The following is a 21,872-nucleotide window of genomic DNA, read 5'->3' as shown; positions in this document are numbered from 1 at the left end:
GTCACTGTCTTGAGTTTTGTCATAACATTATATTCGAATGAGTGCGTTGTATGACAAAGATAGCGAATGTTCGATTTCCACGGACATGGTGTCCATTTTTTTTCGAATCCTGAAAAAACTAATAAATATTTTAAAAAAATTTAAACACAAAATGAAAGACCGACGCAAATTATCGAGGGCAGAAAGTTCCTTAGAATATATAAGAAGTTTCTTTCGTATGAGATATTTGAAATTAAAAATCCCACTACATTTTCTCTTAGTTTTTCACCCCTGTAACTTATTAAAATAAACATTATAGAAGTTCTCAGCGACTTTCGGCCCTCGGTAATAACGTAATCTTTCATTCTGCGTTTAAACTTTTCAAAAATACTTATTAGTTTTCTCAGGATTCGAAAAAAATGAATCCCCATTTGAATAGCATTGCAGCCGAAAATACGTACCGATCCTCTTAAGAAAGATCAATCAATTTTTAACAATATTTCAAATTAAAATATAAAATAAAAATAGTTATTTGAAAATCATATCACAATGAATTTAAAGAAGGGAATATGGAAAAATCCAGACCCTTTGAAAAGAGGATTCCCTTCCAGTTAGTCTAAATACGAGGACTGGCCAAGTACCTAAGAGGTGGAGGCCATGAAACTACAAGAAGAAGAAGAAGAAGACACTGTCAAATTACTTTATTGTCAATACGTTCCCGCATAATTTAACCATCTGTCCATTTGACCGGTAGATCTGAATAGTAGTAGCCGTTACTGTTGTTTAGACTTTTTTGTGATATTTTTTATAAATTTGACAAAACAAAATGTCTGGACCTGGAAAAGGTGGAAAGAACAAAGCAGCAAAATATAAAACCCGTTCAAATCGTGCAGGACTCCAATTTCCTGTAGGAAGAACACATAGATTCTTACGTAAAGGAAACTATGCTGAACGTATTGGGTCAGGAGCTCCTGTGTATGTTGCAGCTGTATTGGAATATCTAGTAGCCGAAGTGTTGGAGTTATCTGGTAATGCAGCTAAAGACAATAAAAAATCCAGAATAATACCTAGGCATATTCAACTAGCCATAAGAAATGACGAGGAGTTGAATAGACTTCTATCTGGTGTTACAATAGCCCAGGGTGGTGTACTGCCAAATATACAAGCTGTTCTACTGCCAAAGAAAACCGGAACTAAAAGTGCAGCTACAGAAGGAAAATAGACAAAGGGTGAATCTCAGGACTATTGATATGTATTTTTATCGTAAGAATGTTTTTATACCTATTTTAATCAAATATTTTTATCTTGTATCACTTGTATAATGATAGTTTCATTATTGTATGTTTTCAAATAAAGTTTTTACTTGAATGTTTTATTTTTAGTACCTACTTTATAATTAACTTGATATTAATATACAGGTCTTGACTTTTTTACTCTGCTCCAAAAATTTAAAACCAGTTCGTTTCCAGTTTGGTTTAATGGTAGATTAAGGTAGTTAATATATTTTGAGAAAAAATATGCAGGCAGTATAGATTATTTGCTAGGTGGGATGATCGACAAGGGGACTCTATCAAATACTCGATATTTTTGGAAATTATAAATAACAAAGGAAAAAACCTATTTAAATCATCACTGAGTACTGGTATTTTTCCTCATTTTTGAAAAACTATTTATAGTCCAGAGAATAAGGTTTTTGTCGGGACACTTGAGCAGCCAGGTTGCAAATGGATTTTTTTGGTACTATATACCTAATACATTATAAATACAAAAATGCCCGTCACAGTTAGGACGAGAAACTTAGTTATTAACAAATAAGGGCCAAAAATGGCAGTTTTTTCGTTTAAATCGCTACAGGTAAAAATAGGGTAATTAAATATCTTCTTCTTTTTGTAGATCAGCCAAGGTTTAAAATGGCACTTTTTGAATTTTGGTCAAATCTTTTTTGTTTCGGAAAGTGCAAAATAAAACTAACATTTCACAAATAAAAATGTGCTATAACTTTTGCGAAAATGGCCGTAATACTTTCATACAAGAATAAAAACCGCTAAACGCCGTAAAAATGAGTGGCGCATACAATATTCCAGCTACAAAAGATCTGATATGAAAATTACGTGGCGCGAAAATGTATTTTCATTTTGATGCCAAACAAAATTCTAGTTTTATTTTAAAAGATTTTTCCATAATATTTGCTAAATTTGAAGTAAACGCGCCACAAAAGAATAAATTTGATACAGTTTGAATTTTGAAACTCTTTTGTGGCGCGTTTACTTCAAATTTAGCAAATATTATGGAAAAATCTTTTAAAATAAAACTAGAATTTTGTTTTGCATCAAAATGAAAATACATTTTCTCGCCACGTAATTTTCATATCAGATCTTTTGTAGCTGGAATATTGTATGCGCCACTCATTTTTACGGCGTTTAGCGGTTTTTATTCTTGTATCAGGAGTTTTTCAAGTTATATACAAATTAAATGTATGAAGTTGAATTCAATTTTTCTCGATTACACGTTAAGCTTTATAAATGGTCAGCTTTGTAGTATTATCTCCCAAATGATCTAGTGTCCATCGAATGTACACTAGATTTTTTACTAGTCGAAATAGATTGAATAAAAATATTGGGATGGCCGGTAAATGAACTCGGATTGCCCGTTGCAGATCAAATTTAGCGTCGTAACCACTACAACTACATAAACCATTTCGGGAATAATCGTTAATTGGATTATACTTTTGTAGCTTAATAACCTTGAAACGTATTGACAAGTAGTATCTGATGCATCTGAGGTCAAGTATGAAAACTAAAGCTGTTACTGAAATTATTGAGCTTGAAAAACCGTTTTCCCCCATAGGAAAAAGATTTGATCATATTTATGAAGCGTATAACTTAAAATTTCTAATTTTCCCGGATATTAGGTAAACAACGTTAGATTCGCCTAGAGTCCTTCTACAAACGCTTTTTAAATAAAAATTGAGTTCTAATTCTGAGCTCGGTAATTTTTGAACGGTATAACCGATTTTCAAAATTAAACATGCGTTGGAAAGGTATCTGTGCTATCAAAAGCCGCAAAAGTCGAACTTATATTTTTGAAATTTTTGGTGTTTTGAGAACGAGAAAGAAAAACAGACCCTAAATAGGAATAGACGTAAAATCCACACCCTATGACCAAAATGAAATGTTCACATATGGATGGGCGAGTCTTTTCCTAAACTTTAATTTTTTAATTCAGTCAGATTTAGCAAATCGAAAATTACGTGTATATATATAGTGTCGCATGTAGAGGGGTTGTGCGCCACTAGCGAGAATTGCCGTTTTCTGGGGTCGGTCGCCTTGGTCGCATTCTCTCCCAAATCATCTAGTACTTACGACACCAGTGATAAGACAATCCGAGTTCATATCCCAGCCATCCTAATAATTATGTAATTATGGCCGGCAAATGAACTCGGATTGCCCAATCAAACTTAGCATCGTAACCACTACAAGTACATAAACCATGATTGATTAATAACATTGATTTTTTCGATATAAACTAAGGTTCGATAACCAATAAATCGAAAACTATTAATTTTATCAAAAATAATATAAAACATTTTTTGCTGACAATATTAAAGTTTTTACCAACATTTGCAGTCAAAATATAATAAAAAATTTCCACCCTCGAGATGGGGTGGCAACCACCCCATGGTAAAAGCGTCTTTCGGCATCATATAGATTTTGATCCTTGGACTATACACTACTTATTGTTAAATTTTCAAGCAAATCGATCCATTCTGTAAAAATTGCGAAGTGAAAAGTTTCAGTTCCTGGACGAATTATACTTTTGGAGCTGTATAACTTCTGAACGGCTGAACTGATTTTGATAAAAAAAAACATGAGTTTAAAACGTATTGAAAAGTAGTATCTGTTGCATCCAAGATCAAGTATGATAACTGAACGTATTTCAGGAATTATTGAGCTTGAAAAACGGTTTTTCCCATAAGAAATAGATCTGATCATACTTATGAAGCCTATGACTAAAAAATTCGAATTTTCCCAGATGTAAGATATACACCGTTAGACGCGTCCTGAGTCCTCCTACAAACGCTCAGTTATTGGCGCAATTCGTAGGTTGAAATTTTGAGTAATTGTCGAAAAACCAAAATTTTCAAAGTTTAATTTTTCAGTTTTTCGGCTATGGTGAGCAGTGTGTATGTCTCAGGTTGATCGCTTAAGCACCATTTGAATGCTTAACTCAACCCTATTGATTTGGTATATTTGCGGTTTTCCTGTCTATCCTTGAACCTAAGATATATACGCCCAAAAAATTTGCTATTTTGTATCTACCTAGTCCTTTAGCTGGCTTACGGGTAGTCAGAAGTCAAAAATTAGACCGGTTCTGAATCGGCCCTCACACCCACTTGAAACACAGAAAAAAAAATTCAGATCGGTTTAACTTTTCCACACACATACATACATACATACATACATACATATCCACAAACATTTTCCCTTTTTTAAATAAAAATTCAGTCATACTTCTAAGCTCGATAACTTTTGAATGGTATAACCGATTTTCAAAATTAAACATGCGTTGGAAAGGTAATGATCTGTGCTATCAGAAGCCGCAAAGGTCGGGCTTAAGTTTCTAAAATTTTTGTGAGTTTTGGGGACGGGAACGAAAAACAGACTCTAAATGGGAAGGGCCCTAAAATCCACACCCTTGGACCAAAATGGAGATGTAACATATGGATGGACGAGTCTTTTCCTATACTTTTAGATGGGATTTGGCCCAATTTTCAATTCAGTCAGGTTTAGAAAATCGAAAATTTCGTGTATATATAGTGTCGCTTGTAGGGGTGTTGTGCGCCACTGGTGAGAACTGCCGTTCTCTGTGGATTGCAAGAAAAGTTGAGTCAAACATTTTGTATAATGCACAAAAAATTTTAAGACGATTCGTCAGTTAGTTTAAATTTTATTCAATTTGTTTATCGCAAAGAGCTTTTTTTCGCAATGTTATTGTTCAGAAAATAATAATGACATAGCAATTCTGTGGAAACCACATGCAAGAATAATAGTTTAATTTTTAAAGTATTGAAAAAAATCCTTAAAAGGTCGTTTTTATCACTCCGAAAAAAGTTTATTAAAATAGAGTCATTTTTGGCTTCTAAACAATTTGAATTACTTTGTTAATATTGACTACAGAGTAAATCTACTTTAGGATTTCAAAAGCTGGTATTTTTATACGAATTTTCAGAAAAAAACCTTTTGTCTAGGATAATTAGGTTCAAAGTAAGCCACTTTTATTATTTAATTCGCAGTTACTTCTATATACATCAAATTATCCTGCAACAATGTTTGTTACCATACTACTCCGAAACGGCTTTTTACACGTTTATCCTGTAGGACGTTGAAGAGGTTTTAATTTATTTTTTATACCCATAAGTTATAAGGGGGGGTTGCCCCCCTGACATTTTTTTATTTGTTTGGACAAAATTATCGACTTTAATTTTATATGATGTAGAATTAAAAAATACCTACAACTCTTAATTTTCACTCTTCTATCACCAACTCCTATTTGTTAATAGCCATCTATATATTTACATCTATAAAATTCTCCTGTCACAGTGTACTGTCCATACTCCTCCGACACCGCTTGACCGATTTTTATGAAATTATATATGTATATTCGGTAGGTCTTATAATCGGTCGTAATCTATTTTTCATATCCCTGAGTGATAAGGGGAGTTCCCCCTAACATTTTGTAATGTTAGGTGGGGTTGTGTGTACATAACGTACTCTATAAGACCACGAGTACATACAAATTAAAAAAATTATGATCAAAATCCATCAACAAGTTCCAGCGATATTAATCGCAGCATATGTTTGCAGAATCAGTTTCATTTTTTGAGTGCACGTATTTTAGTAATTCCCCTCCACCGACTACGAATTAATTCCGTTCGGACGCCATTTTTAAAGCTTTATTAACCACTCTATCGAGGTTCAAAGTTTACTCAAACTTTTACACATAACCTATATATCTTCAACTTCAAAATGGCTCTAGTTAAGTTGTTTAATTGTTATAAACGAAGTAGCCGTCAATAAAATAAAAAAAGTGGCTAACTTTGACCGTAATTAACCTAGGCAAAAAGTTTTTCTTTGAAAAGTCATATAAAAATACCAGTTTTTCAAATTCCATTGTAGTTTTAGCCTACAGTCAATATTAACAAAGTTATTCACATTGTTTATAAGCCAAAAATGACTCTATTTTATTAAAATGTTTTCTGAGTGATAAGAATGACTTTTTAACGATTTTTTTTAAAGCTTTGAAAATATGACTATTCTTCTTTCATGTTGTTTTCACAGAATTGCTCTATCATTATTATTTTCTGAACAATAACATTGCGAAAAAAAAAGCTCTTTGGGATAAACAAACTGAATAAAATTTAAACTAATTGACTCATCGTCTTAAAAATTTTTGTACACTGTATGAACTATGTGACTCAACTTTTCATGCAATATGAAAGTCCTAAATTCATTTTCGCAAAAGTTATAGCAAATCTTTTATTTTCGAAATTTTAGTTTTATTTTGCAATATCCGAAGCAACAAATAATCGGACCAAAGTTCAAAAAACGCTATTTTAAACCTTGGCTCATCTACTAAAAGAAAAATATTATAAATAAGACATTTAATTACCCTATTTTTACCTGTAGCGATTTAAACGAAAAAACTCCCATTTTTGACCCTTATTTGTTAATTACTAAATTTCTCGTCCATTTCTCGGGCATTTTGTATTTATAATTTATTAGGTATACTATATACCCAAAAAACCCATTTGCAACCTGGCTGCTCAAGTGTCCCGAATATGGTATATTTTTGCCTTATTTCCCTGGTGTATTATTGAACAAGAATTCTGAAGGCCGGCTATAAAAGTAATATTGAAAATTATCCAGCTGTTTGTAACCAATACCATAGTAAACACATCAAAATTGTCTATATAGGCTATTGATTATGTTCAAAATAAGAGAGCTAAAAGGAACTACAACGTTAAATGGATTTTATTGTCTCATATGGTCAGCGGACCTCTAAATTTGAAAAAACCGCGGAGTGCTACCATTTAAATGAGTGCGTTATTGAGAAAGGGGTGAATTAGTCCCTAGTCACAGGGTGAATTAGGGTGAGTTCTATGCACTTATGGTACAAACATGTCTACAGGAAAATTGTTCCAGGTTAAATTTACTATCGAAATATCACATTTTAAAGTCAAAAATATTTTTTTTACAAAAATATATTCAAAAGAAAAGCAAGAAAAAACCCGAAAGAAAGCAATTTTGTTTTTTTCCACAGAGATATAGGTATAGGCATTGCTTCAGCGAAAAATAACTTCCATCCTTCCTCTTTAAAACGAAGCTGGGCAAAGATCACTAGGATTTATAGTTTCCAAAATAAGATTTTTTAAAGTTCGCCGCTCACAACATTTTTGGGCCTTTTTCCCCATTATTTCGCAAACATTGTTCTGTAACTTTTTTCTACGTATTTCTAGGTACATGCAATGGTATATTTATTAGAAAGAGAAGTTAATTACCTTTAAAATGGCCTATTTTCAGTGGCGTAGCTGAAAATTAGGGGCCCCCCCCCGCGAGAATTTTTGTAGGCCCCCGTATTATTAACATAACGACAACTAATAACAGTATAATTACTAAAATATGTGTAAATTACAATATTTGGCCTTTCTTTAATAAGTCTTCATCAGTTAGTGTTAATAGATTTTTTGGGAATAGACATGAAAACCTATTATACATGTATGTATCTTAATCCGACAAACCTCTCAGTAAGTTGTTGCAATATTATACCTAAATTTACATTGAAAACATGAACTTCAAAACTTTTTTGCTACGAGTTATTTTTTCGTCGCAGCTGAGCTCATCGTAAATTTTTTTATACGTTTTATCCGTTTATTTTTAAATTCCGGTATAATACCTCACTATTCTGCTATTCCTGCTGCCTTGCTAAAGTTTCGGAAAACGACTTTCTCATTTCTTGAAATATTATCAAGAGTTTTTTCAAAAAGTTGAAGGGTGACCGTTAACTCTGCCGTTTCAGATTGAAAACGTTTTGATGTTAGAATAATAAAGTAAGTATTTTAGATTGAATAGTAATTTTAACGACAAATTCAAAATTATTCATATGCTGTAATAATGCATTAGCTTCTAATTTTTCATCGTTTTTTACATAGCAATGAAATTTTCGTTAAAAATTTCATTACTTGTCCGAAAGTTCGACGCAAAGCCATACCAGCATCATGTCTGGATGACCACCGAGTTTCACATAACCTTTTTTGCACGATTGATCATTTTTGACTGTTTACCGTGACAGATTTTACGTCAGTAGGTGACATTTACTAGCAACTCGACGGTAAGTAATCCAACTCGACGGTAAGTAATTCACTTACCGTCGAGTTAAAAAATCTCTTAATTTTAATTTATTTTTTGAAAGAACAAAGAAAACTAACGAATTATTTATTAATATTGAAACTTATGGTACAATTTGTTAAATTACTTAATGAAATCCCACTTGCTTGGGCTGTGGTTTCACTTCTAACAGAAACTCCGGCAGAATCGCATACATTAGTATTACTAGTATTGCACAATATTTTTTCGGCAAAATCTATTTTATTTTGAAGAGAATTTTCTACATAGCTTTCTGCCACTGTCGATGAACGCCAACCTCCATGACGCTTTAATCCGAGGACATCAACACCTTTATTAGCCAAAAGCGTTGCTGATGTCCTCCTGAACGAATGGCCAGTATAGTTCTCGGGATTAGGCAAATTTAAGAATTTGGCAATTTGAGAAGGCCAGCCCCCGATTGTCCCTTTCCCTATTACTTGAGCACAACATTTTCCTTTGATGGATTTGATTTTACTTGTAATGGACGAAGTTTTATATACTTTTGCAGAATTTCTAAATATGGAATTTTATCGTCTGGTTTATTAACGACTGTAAAAGTACGCTGGATGTTCGTTTTTGTATTGGGTACTTTTACAATCATTAAACCATCGGTTTGTTGGATGTCATTCATAGTAATATTATATAATTCTTCTCTTCTACAGGCACCAGATATTCCCAATATCATTGTGACCTACAAATTATGAAAAAATCTTCATTAGAGTATTTCTTTTACCTAAACTAGCTTATATTACCTTGTGAACTAGAAATTCTTCATCCGGTGCTTCCATCAGAAATTTTTCAAATTGCTCCCGTGTAAAAATGCTCGCTTTCTTAGGCCTATAGCCAACATTTTTTCTCTTCAAATACGTGATCAAAGTTGAAAACTTGGAAATATCAATGCCATCATAAAGAAAAACGGTGGATTTAATCACTGAATATTCTGCCCAGAGGCTCCCAGGAGCTTTCAACTACATATGTCTTTGAACGAAATATGCCAATAGAGTCTTTTCTTCGATTCTTAAATTCTTGCCTTCGCACCATTTTTTAAAACTTTGGTAGGTATTTTGATAACGGATTTTGGATTTTTCGGGAATAATTGCGGAACACCCTTCTTCCCACGCCCGTTCAATTTCTTCAAATTCACTTTCGCTCATATTTTAATTTATAATAATCAAAATTGTACTTAAAATTATTGACAACTAAATAAAAACTCAATTCTCCATTGTTGTTATGCACCCTAGTTACTACCTAACAACCAAAGTATCTATCTTGATAAAATGAATGAAACTAGTCAATATGACGAAAATGTTTAATTTTATAATTTATAATGGTATCAATCGTGCAAAAAACGTTATAAGCATGTCGAACGTTAAGGGTAACCGGGAAACTCAGACAATTGTCTTCGATCGGTATAAAACCCTTACCGTTCTCCATACTTAATATACTATTAAGTGTTGGCAAACGCATTAAGTGTTGGCATCTTTTAATACTTGCACTAAAAAAAGCATAATCTTTTAATTATATAAAAAAAACAACTCCTGTACACCAGCAAAGGCATCGTTCAACACTAGGTTCAAATTATGGGATACACAATGAACATAAGAAGCTGTTTTTTAAATGTCAGTTATGCGCCTTTGTACGCCTGTACACCACTCATAAAGCTTGTCCCATCATAACCTTTTCCTCTGCAGTTGTGTGTACGGAAAGGTGCTGCGATTGTATAAATTTTAAAATTTCATTTACAAGACCTTCTGCACTTTGGCCTAATATGCGAATAAATCCCAAAAAACTTTCAACAACTTCTGCTTTGGAAGGTAAATTATTTTCAGCGGAAGTTATTTTTACATACCGGAAAATAGGGCTTTTCATCGATCGTCATTTGTTTCGAGCTTATGTCATATGTTGTATAATATGTGTATATATTAATATACACGGATTATACGACATATGACAGAAGCTCGAAACAAATGACTGGGAATGAAAAGCCCTATAAAACTAAACTGATCGTGTTTTGAAATATCTTAAGTAACATCAAGAATTATTAAATAAAAACAACTTTTTTTAATAATTAAATTAATCAATTTTAGACCTGGATCCCGCGTAAGAAAGAAAAGTTGATTAATAGCAAGCTGAAAATTTGTTAATAGCTGAACGGTGTCTGGTCGGACAAACTTTGATGCACGGGAACACTGGAACAGGGGAAGTTTTAACTGTGGAGCATGATAAACGTGTCGTCTTGACAAGTTTATGATTGTCAAAAATAGCAAGTTTATTCGATAGCCAACGTTATGTAATATATGAGAAAATGTTTGTCCGACAAAAATGTTGGGCATTTTAACGAGTCCGACACGTAGAACATGTCACATCACAGGAATTATGTTGGTGATGAATAGTAGTCTGATTTTTGCATGAGAGTTTAATGAAAGGTTAAAAAGCATTTGGAAGTTCTGTCCGACAAAATTAATGGGAAGTTTTCGTAGTCGGACATTCTAAACAGGTAAGATATAGACAAAAATGCTGGTGATAAATAGCTTTCCGACAAAGACGAAATTTAATTAAGTAAATTATTCCTTACCAAGAATGACTGTTGTCGGAAAAAAATAAGGGGTAGATTTTGTAGTCGGACAATTTAAAAAAATAATTTTTGAAATTTCAATAAGGGGTGATTATTCTGTCAAAAGTACCTGCAATCAATTACAATCGATATTTTTCGATTTATCTCAACATCATTTAGATACCTCACTGTAATACATTTATAGTAGATCAGGCAAATTATATTATGGATTGAGTAGTCTAGCTATCTTTGTCTGCCACATGCGCGGGATCGCTTGGTTAAAAGAGATAGATAGACCACCTATCGACTTTTTGCACTGTATTCCCTGTCTACCCTTATGTCTATGAATACATTTCCATTTAAGAAAAACTGTCACTTTTGACAATAATTCATAATAAATTGCAATCGTAACTTCAAATTTAAACTAATCGATTTATTTTGGCAGCAAATTATTTCTAGCCATGTGACATATTAATTACATTATTATTTCATTTGTAGAAAGTTGAGAAAAATTACGTTATACAATTTTAGTAATAATTTATTTAGGTACCCTTTTTCAATCAAGCAAAGCATTATAGCACGAAGAATGATATTCAATAGAATTTTCACAATTATCTGGCAACTGAATATCATTGAATTGATGACCAAGTATTTTACTAACTTTGTAAAATGTTCGAAAATTACTCAAACATGTTCCGTTGAATGGTTTCACTTTTGTTGTGGCGACTTAAAATTTAAACTGTTGACACTCAAAAATAGACACAAAAACACTCCATAGTTAATATAAATTTTAATTTCCAACACACGTGGCAAACAGAAACTCAGAGACCATGTACTTTCAAATACTACTTTGTATAACACAAAGTGTCACACTGACAAATGTAGCCTTCTAATACATACTTCTAAGCATAATGTGTCACATTTACGTCTATTCTTATAAGCACCAAAGTTTTAGACTCTTCACATTTTTCAATGTGGTTTACAGAGTTAAGATTTGAGTATGGAAAAAAATGTATACAACGTTTTTTGTAGGAAATTTTCCTTACTTTCTGATGCGCCTAATTAGAAAACCCTAAGAGATTGCTTTCACACGTTCTTTGACATTTTTTATTGTCATTTTGAGAATATCTAGAACAAACTCCACCAAAAAAAAATAATTGTTTTGCAATACATATATACATGCATTGATACTTACCTCACTGTTTTTGGAGTGTGCATGTATATATATGCACATGCAAATATGTGAATATAAATAATAATATACAACTAAAATAGCTTTATCAATATGTGACTAAGTCATTCTGAAAAAATGTTTTTTATTTATTTCCTTCGATTTGCCCAAACTTTTTGTCCGACATATAACTTTTTGCGTTACAAAATATAATTTGTACATAAACAAATCAAAATTAGCTTGCTATTTATCACCAACATTTTTGTCTATATCTTACATGTTTAGAATGTCCGACTAGGAAAATTTCCCATTAATTTTGTCCGACAGAACTTCCAATTGCTTTTTTAACCTTTCATTAAACTCTTATGCAAAAATCAGACTGCTATTCATCACCAACATAGTTCCTGTGATGTGACATGTTCTACGTGTCGGACTCGTTAAAATGCCCAACCTTTTTGTCGGACAAACATTTTTTCATATATTATATAACGTTGGCTATTGATAAACTTAAAAACAACTTGCTATTTTTCACCATCATAAACTTGTCAGGACGACACGTTTATCATGTTCCACCGTTAAAACTTCCCCTGTTCCAGTGTTCCCGTGCATCAATGTTTGTCCGACTAGACACCGTGAAGCTATTAACAAATTTTCAGCTTGCTATTAATCAACTTTTTTTTCTTACGCGGGATCCAGGCCTATTTGTTTTCGGTTTCTTGATCCAGCAAATTTATAACTTCGTTTTGTATTTGGGGGCTCAAGTAATTTGTTTTTAAGTTATTGTTTCTATCGATTAATTTAGCCAAAACAGCATCCTATTTAGCCTGTAAAAAAACCACCGACAAAAAATTACCTTTTTGTCCACGAAACGCTAAATTACACCCGGAAAGAGTAAGAGTTACGTCAATTACCCGCTTCATTAGAGAGTTATCAAGTAACCCTAGGAGAATACGGTAACGCTATTTTCCTGTATACTTTACATGTTATTTATAACGTTACCGTATTCTCATAGAGTTACTTGATAACTCTCTAATACTTCCTTCCAAATCCCCTATTTTGATGCTTATTCGGAAAATATGTTTTAATCTCCAATTTAAATAAAGTAGAAGTCCGCTTGAAGGCTTTAAGGGGCCCCCTCCTAACGTCGCCCCCCCCCCGCCTTGCGGGCCTGTCAGCTACGCCACTGCTCTTTTTAAGCAAGTTATGCTTTTTCAAGGTTTTATACTTTTAATATGTTGATATTTTTAATTATTATTTTTTAAATTCTCATTATGACTTTTTTTCTTGTAAATTTAGGTATATACATTGTAGAATATCAAATGGTTATTTTCTTTTCTTTAAAATGGTGTATTGCAAAAAAATTTTAGGACTATTTTTAAACAAGATATCTGTAGGATATCCAAGGGTACACGTAATTTGAGAAAAATTTTAGTTTTTTTTATCTTTTTCAATTAGAAGAATGTAATTGCATACTATAAGATAATATTTAATCCCAAATAACTTTTCTTAATAATACTTTTCGATATTATGAAATATAAAGGTACTTTACTCTTGAGCGAAATTCATATTTTTTAACATACCTCGTACACTATTGATAAAATTTTATATCTGATGATTGCATCTTAGGTTTTAGACTATGCAAGGCATTTTATAAAGAATATTTTTTTTTTCATAAAGTTAATAATAAAAAAAAATTCCATATGGTTCCAACTTATTGTGGGACAAATTGCATGTGTATACGTCACATTTTGAAAAAGCATAGCTTGTTTAAAAATACAGAGTGTAACGAAAATACAGGTCATAAATTAAATCACATATTCTGAGACCAAAAATAGTTCGAATGAACCTAATTTACCTTAGTACAAATATGCACATAAAAAAAGTTACAGCCCTTTGAAGTTACAAAATGAAAATCGATTTTTTCGAATATGTCGAAAACTATTAGAGATTTTTTATTGAAAATGGACATGTGGCATTCTTATGGCAGAAACATCTTAAAAAAGAATTATAGTGAAATTTGTGCACCCCATAAAAATTTTATGGGGGTTTGGTTTTGTTCCCTTAAACCCCCCCAAACCTTTGTGTACGTTCCAATTAAATTATTATTGTGGTACCATTAGTTAAATTCAATATTTCTAAAACTTTTTTGCCTCTTAGTATTTGTTCGATAAGGCAGGTTTTATCGAGTTGCGGCTTCTTTTTTAATATGTTTACATAAAAATTTTATGGGGCTTTGTTCCTTTAAACCCCCCAAATGTTTGTGTATGTTCCAATTAAACTTTTACTGCGGTACCATTAGTTAAACACAGTGTTTTTAAAACTTTTTTGCCTCTTTGTATTTTTTCGAGAAGGCACTTTTTATCGAGATATTACTTCTTTTTTAATATGGTTCAAAATATACCTAAAAATGTAAATCATAAACAAATTTTCATATTATTACCAAGTCTCCATAATCGTACTTATATACAAATATGTGGTAGATTTGACAAATATCTCGATAAAAATTGACTTTTCGAAAAAGTACTAAGAGGCAAAAAGTTTTTAAAATAGTGTGTTTAACTAATGGTACTACAATAATAATTAAATTGGAACGTACACAAAAGTTTGGGGGGGTTTAAAGGAACAAAACCCCCATAAAATTTTTATGGGGTGTCCAAATTTGACTATAATTTTTTCTTAAGATACTACTACCTTAAGAATGCTACATGTCTATTTTCAATAAAAGATCTCGTAATAGTTTTCGATATATTGGAAAAAATCGATTTTCATTTTGTAGCTTCAAAGGGCTGTAACTTTTTTTATGTGCACATTTTTACTAAGGTAAGTTAGGTTCAATCGAACTATTTTTGGTCCCAGAATATGTGATTAAATTTATGACCTGTATTTTTGTTACACCCTGTAGTCCTAGAATTTTTTACAATACACCATTTTAAAGTAAAGAAAATAAGCTTTCTTTTTTATGTATATACAATATACATGTACATGTACATGTATATGTATTGTTATATTTCTATTTGATATGAAAATTAAATTTTGATAATTATAAACAGAATTCAATTTAATATAAAATATTTTCAATTTTCTCAACCACGGGCATATAAATTTAGAACAACCTGTATACAACAAATTGTTATATGTAATTTTAAGAAGTGATTAGAAGAAGCTTACGAAACTCGGGACAATGCGCCGAGAATAAACAAAGTGAATGGCGCGTACCATTATCGTTGTTCGCGGAAGGTTCGATCATTAGCCTATGCTAAATAAGACTCAGTTGAAATATATAATAGGTCATTATCGTTGTTCGCGGAAGGTTCGATCATTAGCCTATGCTAAATAAGACTCAGTTGAAGTAGATAATAGGTCATTAAATTTTGTAAATAGTAGAAAGTAATTTTAGAATGGGAATTAACTATTTTTCTTTTGAAATCCATTAAGCATATTTAGAAAGATTAAAAATTGGTTTTGAGGAATACTGCGAATGAGAGTTGGTGGTGGAAGGTTGATTTGTGAATCTGGAAGGGATATTTAGAAAGTAGGGGAATGAATGACAAATAGAGATCAGAATGTTTTGAGCTGTCGAGAAGTGAAGTCCAGTAGTAGACGGTAGTGTACGGAGAGTGAGAAGGCCGGTGTAGTTCCGTGAGTGTGGAGTATCTATCGTGGAACGAGAGGTAGGCCAGGTCGAGAGTAAAGAACCTCCTTGAGCCAAGAGTGTCCCGGTAGCTGATTGAAGTTTCGAAAAAGGTAGAAACACGGCATCACGACAGAAGCAGGAACGGGAGCTATACGAGCTAGTTTTCAAAGGAGAACATTACTGGAAGCCAGGACGAGGTGTTGATCGCAGCCAAGGATAGCAGGAAATGGGTCTTGTGTGAAGACATTCTCAGTTCACCAGAAAAAGGTTAGTCTCATTTGTTTGGACATGAATGTATGGGTTTTTCGTATTAAATACCACATTTAAAATTGAAGAACATAATCAATAATATCAAAAAAGCTTCATCAAACTTAAATAGAATTGTTGCTAATAAATCATAATAGTTAAATGTTAATAAAAACTTTCAATTGGAAACCAAAAGGAAATAAGATTCCCATGTGTAAATGTTATGTTTAAGAATAATAAGATATAGCAAATATTAAGCAGTGATTGCCATTTAAATAAAATAAACAATATTTTGATTATAATTGTAACCCATATGTGTGTATTATTTTACTCTTTTCTTTCCTATCCCGATTAGGAACCATTGAGAAATACTTAGAAGCCACGAGAGTAAGTAATTAATTTTATAAAAAGCCCTGAGATTGAAAACATATTGATATGTGATCTGGTATAGTAATTAGATTATGATATATGCATTGATTAAATTAAATGACATATAAGAATATTATCTCATATCAATAATCAAGATCACATCAGTATATACACATACAGACAATGTATATACCTAAATATTCAATAAAAAAAGTTATAATGAGAAATTTAAAAATAATACTCGTAAAATATATAAAAAATCATTAAAAGTATAAAAATTTGAACAACCATATCTTGCTTAAAAATAGCCATACAGACTTCTACAATAGGCCGTTTTAAAGGCAACTGACTTTTCTTTATACTAAATGTCCATTGCATATCCCTAGAGGTACGTAGAAAAAAGTTACAGAACAATGTTCGAGAAGTAACAAGAAAAATGGGCGAAAATCGCTGTGAGTGGCAAACTTTGAAAAATCATATTTTGGAAACTATAAATCATAGAGACTTCTACCACACGTCATTTTAAAGAGGAAGGATGGAAGTTTTTTTCCGTGAAGCAATGCCTATACCTATATCCCCGTGGAAAAAGTTATGGGGCAAAAAACAAAATTGCTATCTTTCGTGTTTTTTTCTTGCTTTTCTTTTGAATATATTTTTGTAAAAAAAATATTTTTGACTTTAAAATATGATGTTTTGATAGTAAATTTAACCTGAAATAATTTTCCTGTAGACGTGTTTGTACCAAAAGTACATAGAACTCACCCTAATTTGCTCTGTGCCTAGGGACTAATTCACCCCTTTCTCAAAAACGCACCCCTTTAAATGGTAGCACTCCGCCGGTTTTTCATATTTAAAGGTCCATTGACTATATGAAACAATAAAACCCCTTAACGTTGTAGTTCCTTTCTCAAATACATAATCAACAGCCTAATAGGGGAGTCAATAGATAACGAAACCGTGCATTGTTTCGGAAAAATTCAACCAAGCTTATATTTTTCTAAAACTTCTTTTGTTAGTTTATATACATGTTGAGGTAAAAAGTTCTACTCACAGATTTAGCCGCTAATTATTTATTAATTGTTTAAATAACAATTGTTTTAAAAATATCGTTGAATATGTTACTATTTTGTTTTCGATTATGCTGAATCCTAATATGGCATTACAATTTGAAAATTCAAAAATTTTACGAAAAACAGTTCATCATCATCATCAATGGTGCTACAGTCCTATGCAAGAGCCTCGACCTTCCCAAGTCTATTAGGCCAATTATTTCTATCCACTGCCAACCGTTGCCACTTTGCTGCGCCTATTTTTCCCCATCCTCATCTACACCATCCTTCCATCTGAGTTTTGGCCTACCCCTATTTCTACTTCCCACAGGTTGTGACATAAGGATTCTTCTAGGAGGGTTGTTCTGCTGTGATCTTGCTAGACGTCCTGCCCATCTTAGTCTTCCTATTCTTATAAGAGATACTACGTCTTTACCACCAAATTTTTGTTTATATCTGTGGTATACCTCGTAGTTGTACCTCCTCCTCCAAACACCATTTTCACAGATGCCAGCGAATATTCCTCTCAGGATCCTTCGTTCAAATATAAGCAGAAGGTTTTCATCTGTCGTGGAGATGGTCCATGCCTCTGATCCATATGTCAACACTGGTTGTATAAGGGTTTTGTATATGGTTATTTTTGTTTTTTGGCTTAAGTTTTTGCTTCTCATATGTCTACCCAGTCCAAAATAGCATTTGTTTGCTAGGATTATCATTTGCTTCATTTTTTCCGTCACGATGTTCTCCTCGGTGATCAGGGAGCCTAAGTATGTGAATTTGCCCACCACTTCAAAGGTAGAGTTATCAACCGTGAATAGGTGACCGATGTTTCTGGCTCTATTGTTGGGTGTTGATGCCATCATCTTAGTTTTCTCCTCGTTTACTTGCAGGCCCATATTTTTTGAGGCATTTGAGAAGGTGGTATACATTTCTTCTAGATTGCGTGTTTTGCGGGCAACTAGGTCCACGTCATTTGCATATGCCAGTTATTTGAAAAACAGTTATTCTTTATAAAATGCTCTGCATAGTCTAAAATCTAAAACTCAACTATAAGATATCAAATTTTATACGAGGTATTTCACAAAATTTCACAAAATAATTCGTAATATTTCAATTAAAGGGATGTAATTGAATTTTGAAACATAGTTTTTAATTCCGAACAACTGTTCTTAATAACAATTTTCGATATTGTGAAATATAAAGATACTTTACTAACGCGAAATTCATATTTTTTTACATATCTAGTATAAAATTAAGAAAATTTGATACCTGATGCTTGAATCTTAGATTCTATACGATGAACAGCATTTTATAAAGAATCATTTTTTTTTTCGTAAAATCATAAAAAGTTATCAATAGGTTTCAAACGCAGACATACTGTATAAGAGTTCAAAATAGTTATTTTTCTACGGCCGTGTTAAAAGAGCTACTTTCACGCACGCATTTCATTTCCGAAAGTTGCACTTTCCCGCACGGCGTACGTTAAAGTAAAATACCTTATAATATGGCATTATAATATATTATAATACATGCAATAAAATAATATTTAGATATTACCTACTAATTTATTTCAAATTTATCTTATTGTGTTCATGTTTTAATCAAATTAGCGTGATTATTTCATTCATAGGAGATTCTGACCAATAGAAAGCTACAGAAATCTAAATTAGACTGATTATTTCATTCATAGGAGATTCTCACCAATAGAAAGCTACAGAAATCTGAATTAAATCGATAATTTTTGATAATCTCCCATCGTTAAGTATATTACGTCAGGTGCCCTTCGTTGCTACGAAAAAATACATTCAGTGACATTAATGACAATTAATGTTTTAAACATTATAAAAGTGATGACTTTCAATCGTGAAATATTTATAAAAACTGTGTGTTTAATGGTACTTACATAAATAAATTACAATAAAATTTTGGTTTTGAACAGTTTTATTCATGAAATAATCGCAACAAATTGCACTCGACCTCTGAAATTAATATAGAATTTTTGCTCTCGTGACACTTTGACATAATTTCACTCGCCTTCGCCTCGTGAAATTAAAACTGTCAAAGTGTCACTCGGGAAAAATTCAATAATTTCAGAGCTCTTGTGCAATTACTACTAATAATTTTTGATAATTTCCCGTCGTCAAGTATATTACGTCAGATGCCCTTCGTTGCTATGAAAAAATACATTCAGTGACATTAATGACAATTAATGTTTTAAAAATTATAAAAGTGATGACTTTCAACCGTAAAATATTTATAACAACTGTGTGTTTAATTGTACTAATTTGTACTTACATAAATAAATTAAAATAAAAATTTGGTTTTCAACAGTTTTATTCATGAAATAATCGCAACAAATTGCACTCGATCTCTAAAATTAATATAGCATTTTAGAGCTCTTGTGCAATTACTACTGATAATTCGATGAAATAAAATTATTTTGACATAATATTTAAAAGTCAGATCAGTAGACAATTTACCTTGCTTTTAAATCGTCATCACGGAAACCAATATTGTCGTCGTGGTAACCCCTTATATTGAAAGTTTGGTTTTGACAACCTTGTCAAATAATTCATTTGTGTATTTTCACTTCTAAATAAAAATTGATATAACTCTATTTTTTGTGGCTTTTTTCCAAACGTACGGCTCTAGAAAAAATATTGTTCCTAACTCATGCGGAAAGTGTCTTCCCCGCACTCGACTGCTTGCCCGAACTCCGCTATCGCGTCGTTCGGGTCAACGGCAGTCTCGTTCGTGAAAGTATCACTTTCCGCACTAGTTACGAAAATAACTAAACTTATGTGCATAGAAATCGGCCCACTTAAAAATTTGGTCATTTTTGAAGTCTCATATTTCCTAACCTTGTTGGTCGATTTAAGTGATTTTTTGAACATGTTATAGCCTGATTTTTTAACAATACCACTGTAATAATATTGTTGCTAAACAGGTAAATTTTCATTGTATACTGGGTGTACCAATCAAACTGTGTTTTTTTCTCAAAGTTCGCATCACCCTGTGGAATATTCAAGCATTTATAAAATACTGAAATTAAAACCCAACTATAGACTCAGCTTTTCTTAATATTCTGTTTTTTATTCATTCGTTTATGTTGGATAACAAAAAAGTTAGGTACTTTAACAACTAGACATGTTCTTCATCAATACACGGTGTTTCTAAATTAGTGCGACAAACTTTAAGGGGTAATTCTGCATGAAAAATAATGACATTTGGCTTTATAAACGTATGTTTGCAAATGTTTCGTTTCCGAGATACGGGATGTTGAATTCTTTGTTACAAACTGACGATTTATTAATGTTGTTCTGAAGTTATTTTCTTGTGGCATTTTTATAATCAAGTATATTCAAATGGGAAATAAGCCACAATTTTACCTAAAAATGATTTTATTAATTAAGAAACATTAAGAAACCGGTATGGGCCTAGCGTTTGTCAAAATTTTAGGAGATTGGAAACTTTGTACGAGAAATTGGCACACTGTCAAAATTCTATCAAATTCTTAAAACGATGTAGAGATAACAACTTAATACCGAAGGGCTTGAGGTTACGGCCAGCATATTCAAGCAGAAGACTCCAAAATATTTTACATAGAGCCAGTGTGTCAATGATCCGGGAAAGGTTACAATTTCATAGATCAAATTTATTTTTTATTGAACAAGACATCGTAAGTATTGAAGATTTGCTTTACGGAATGATATCGAATTCTGATTTTGATCGAATTATTTTTAGTTTACACATAATTTATCAAAATTCATATCAGAAACAAAGAAATATACATTTAACAATAAAAAACTGAAAACGTTTGTTTTCTATACTTCCACAAAATTTATTATATCTAAGTGACTACAGCTGTTTCGGCGGAGTGCCTTTCTCAAGTAATATAGTTTACAATGTGTTTGCCTTTTTAATCTTCAACTGAAGAGGTTGAGGAGTGGGGAGCTGTTTGTCTCGAGTTGGTCATTCAGAATTATATCTGTATTTTTCAGTTTATTAATTTCCATAGATTCTAAAAAAGATAGCTTAAGGCCTTTATTTTGAATATGTAGAATTTTAAACTCTTCATTGAAAGAATGATTATGATCTAGAAGGTGAAGTGCGTATGTAGAAGTGTCTGTTTTTCTATTGTTGAATGCCCTTTTGTGTTCTGCTATCCGTTTGTCAAAAGTTCTGCCAGTTTGACCGATGTACGTTTTCGGACAGTCACCACAAGTTAGTTTGTACACACCACTCTGTAGTTGCTTTCTCTTTCGGCTTTTATTGTTCTTAATATATTTGCTTAAGTTGTTGTTAGTTCTGAAAGCTGGTGTTATTCCTTTCTTTTTTATGTATCTGGCTATTGTTGTTGTTATCTTGCCAGTATATGTGAGAGAGCAGAAGGTACTGGGTTCTTTCTGTGGTGGTGGATACACTAATTTCAGGGCTTTCTTATGGA

General features: G+C 32.2%; 2 protein-coding genes across 3 annotated transcripts in view; one reads left to right on the top strand and one right to left on the bottom strand.

Annotated features, from left to right (window-relative positions):
• Window positions 1–21,872, bottom strand: part of LOC126892334 (mitochondrial carrier homolog 2-like) — a 141,684-nt gene that overhangs the window by 55,407 nt on the left and 64,405 nt on the right. The window lies entirely within an intron of this gene.
• Window positions 718–1,347, top strand: LOC126892336 (late histone H2A.2.2-like). The gene has a single exon (XM_050661848.1). It carries the CDS (start codon window positions 806–808, stop codon window positions 1,199–1,201), a length of 396 nt encoding a protein of 131 aa, XP_050517805.1. The 5' UTR covers window positions 718–805; the 3' UTR covers window positions 1,202–1,347.

Source organism: Diabrotica virgifera, chromosome 9 (genome assembly GCF_917563875.1).
Source record: "Diabrotica virgifera virgifera chromosome 9, PGI_DIABVI_V3a".
Taxonomy (NCBI): Eukaryota; Metazoa; Arthropoda; class Insecta; order Coleoptera; family Chrysomelidae; genus Diabrotica; species Diabrotica virgifera.
The sequence above is the reverse complement of the archived record's forward strand: the minus strand, read 5'-3'. Positions and strand labels throughout refer to the sequence as shown.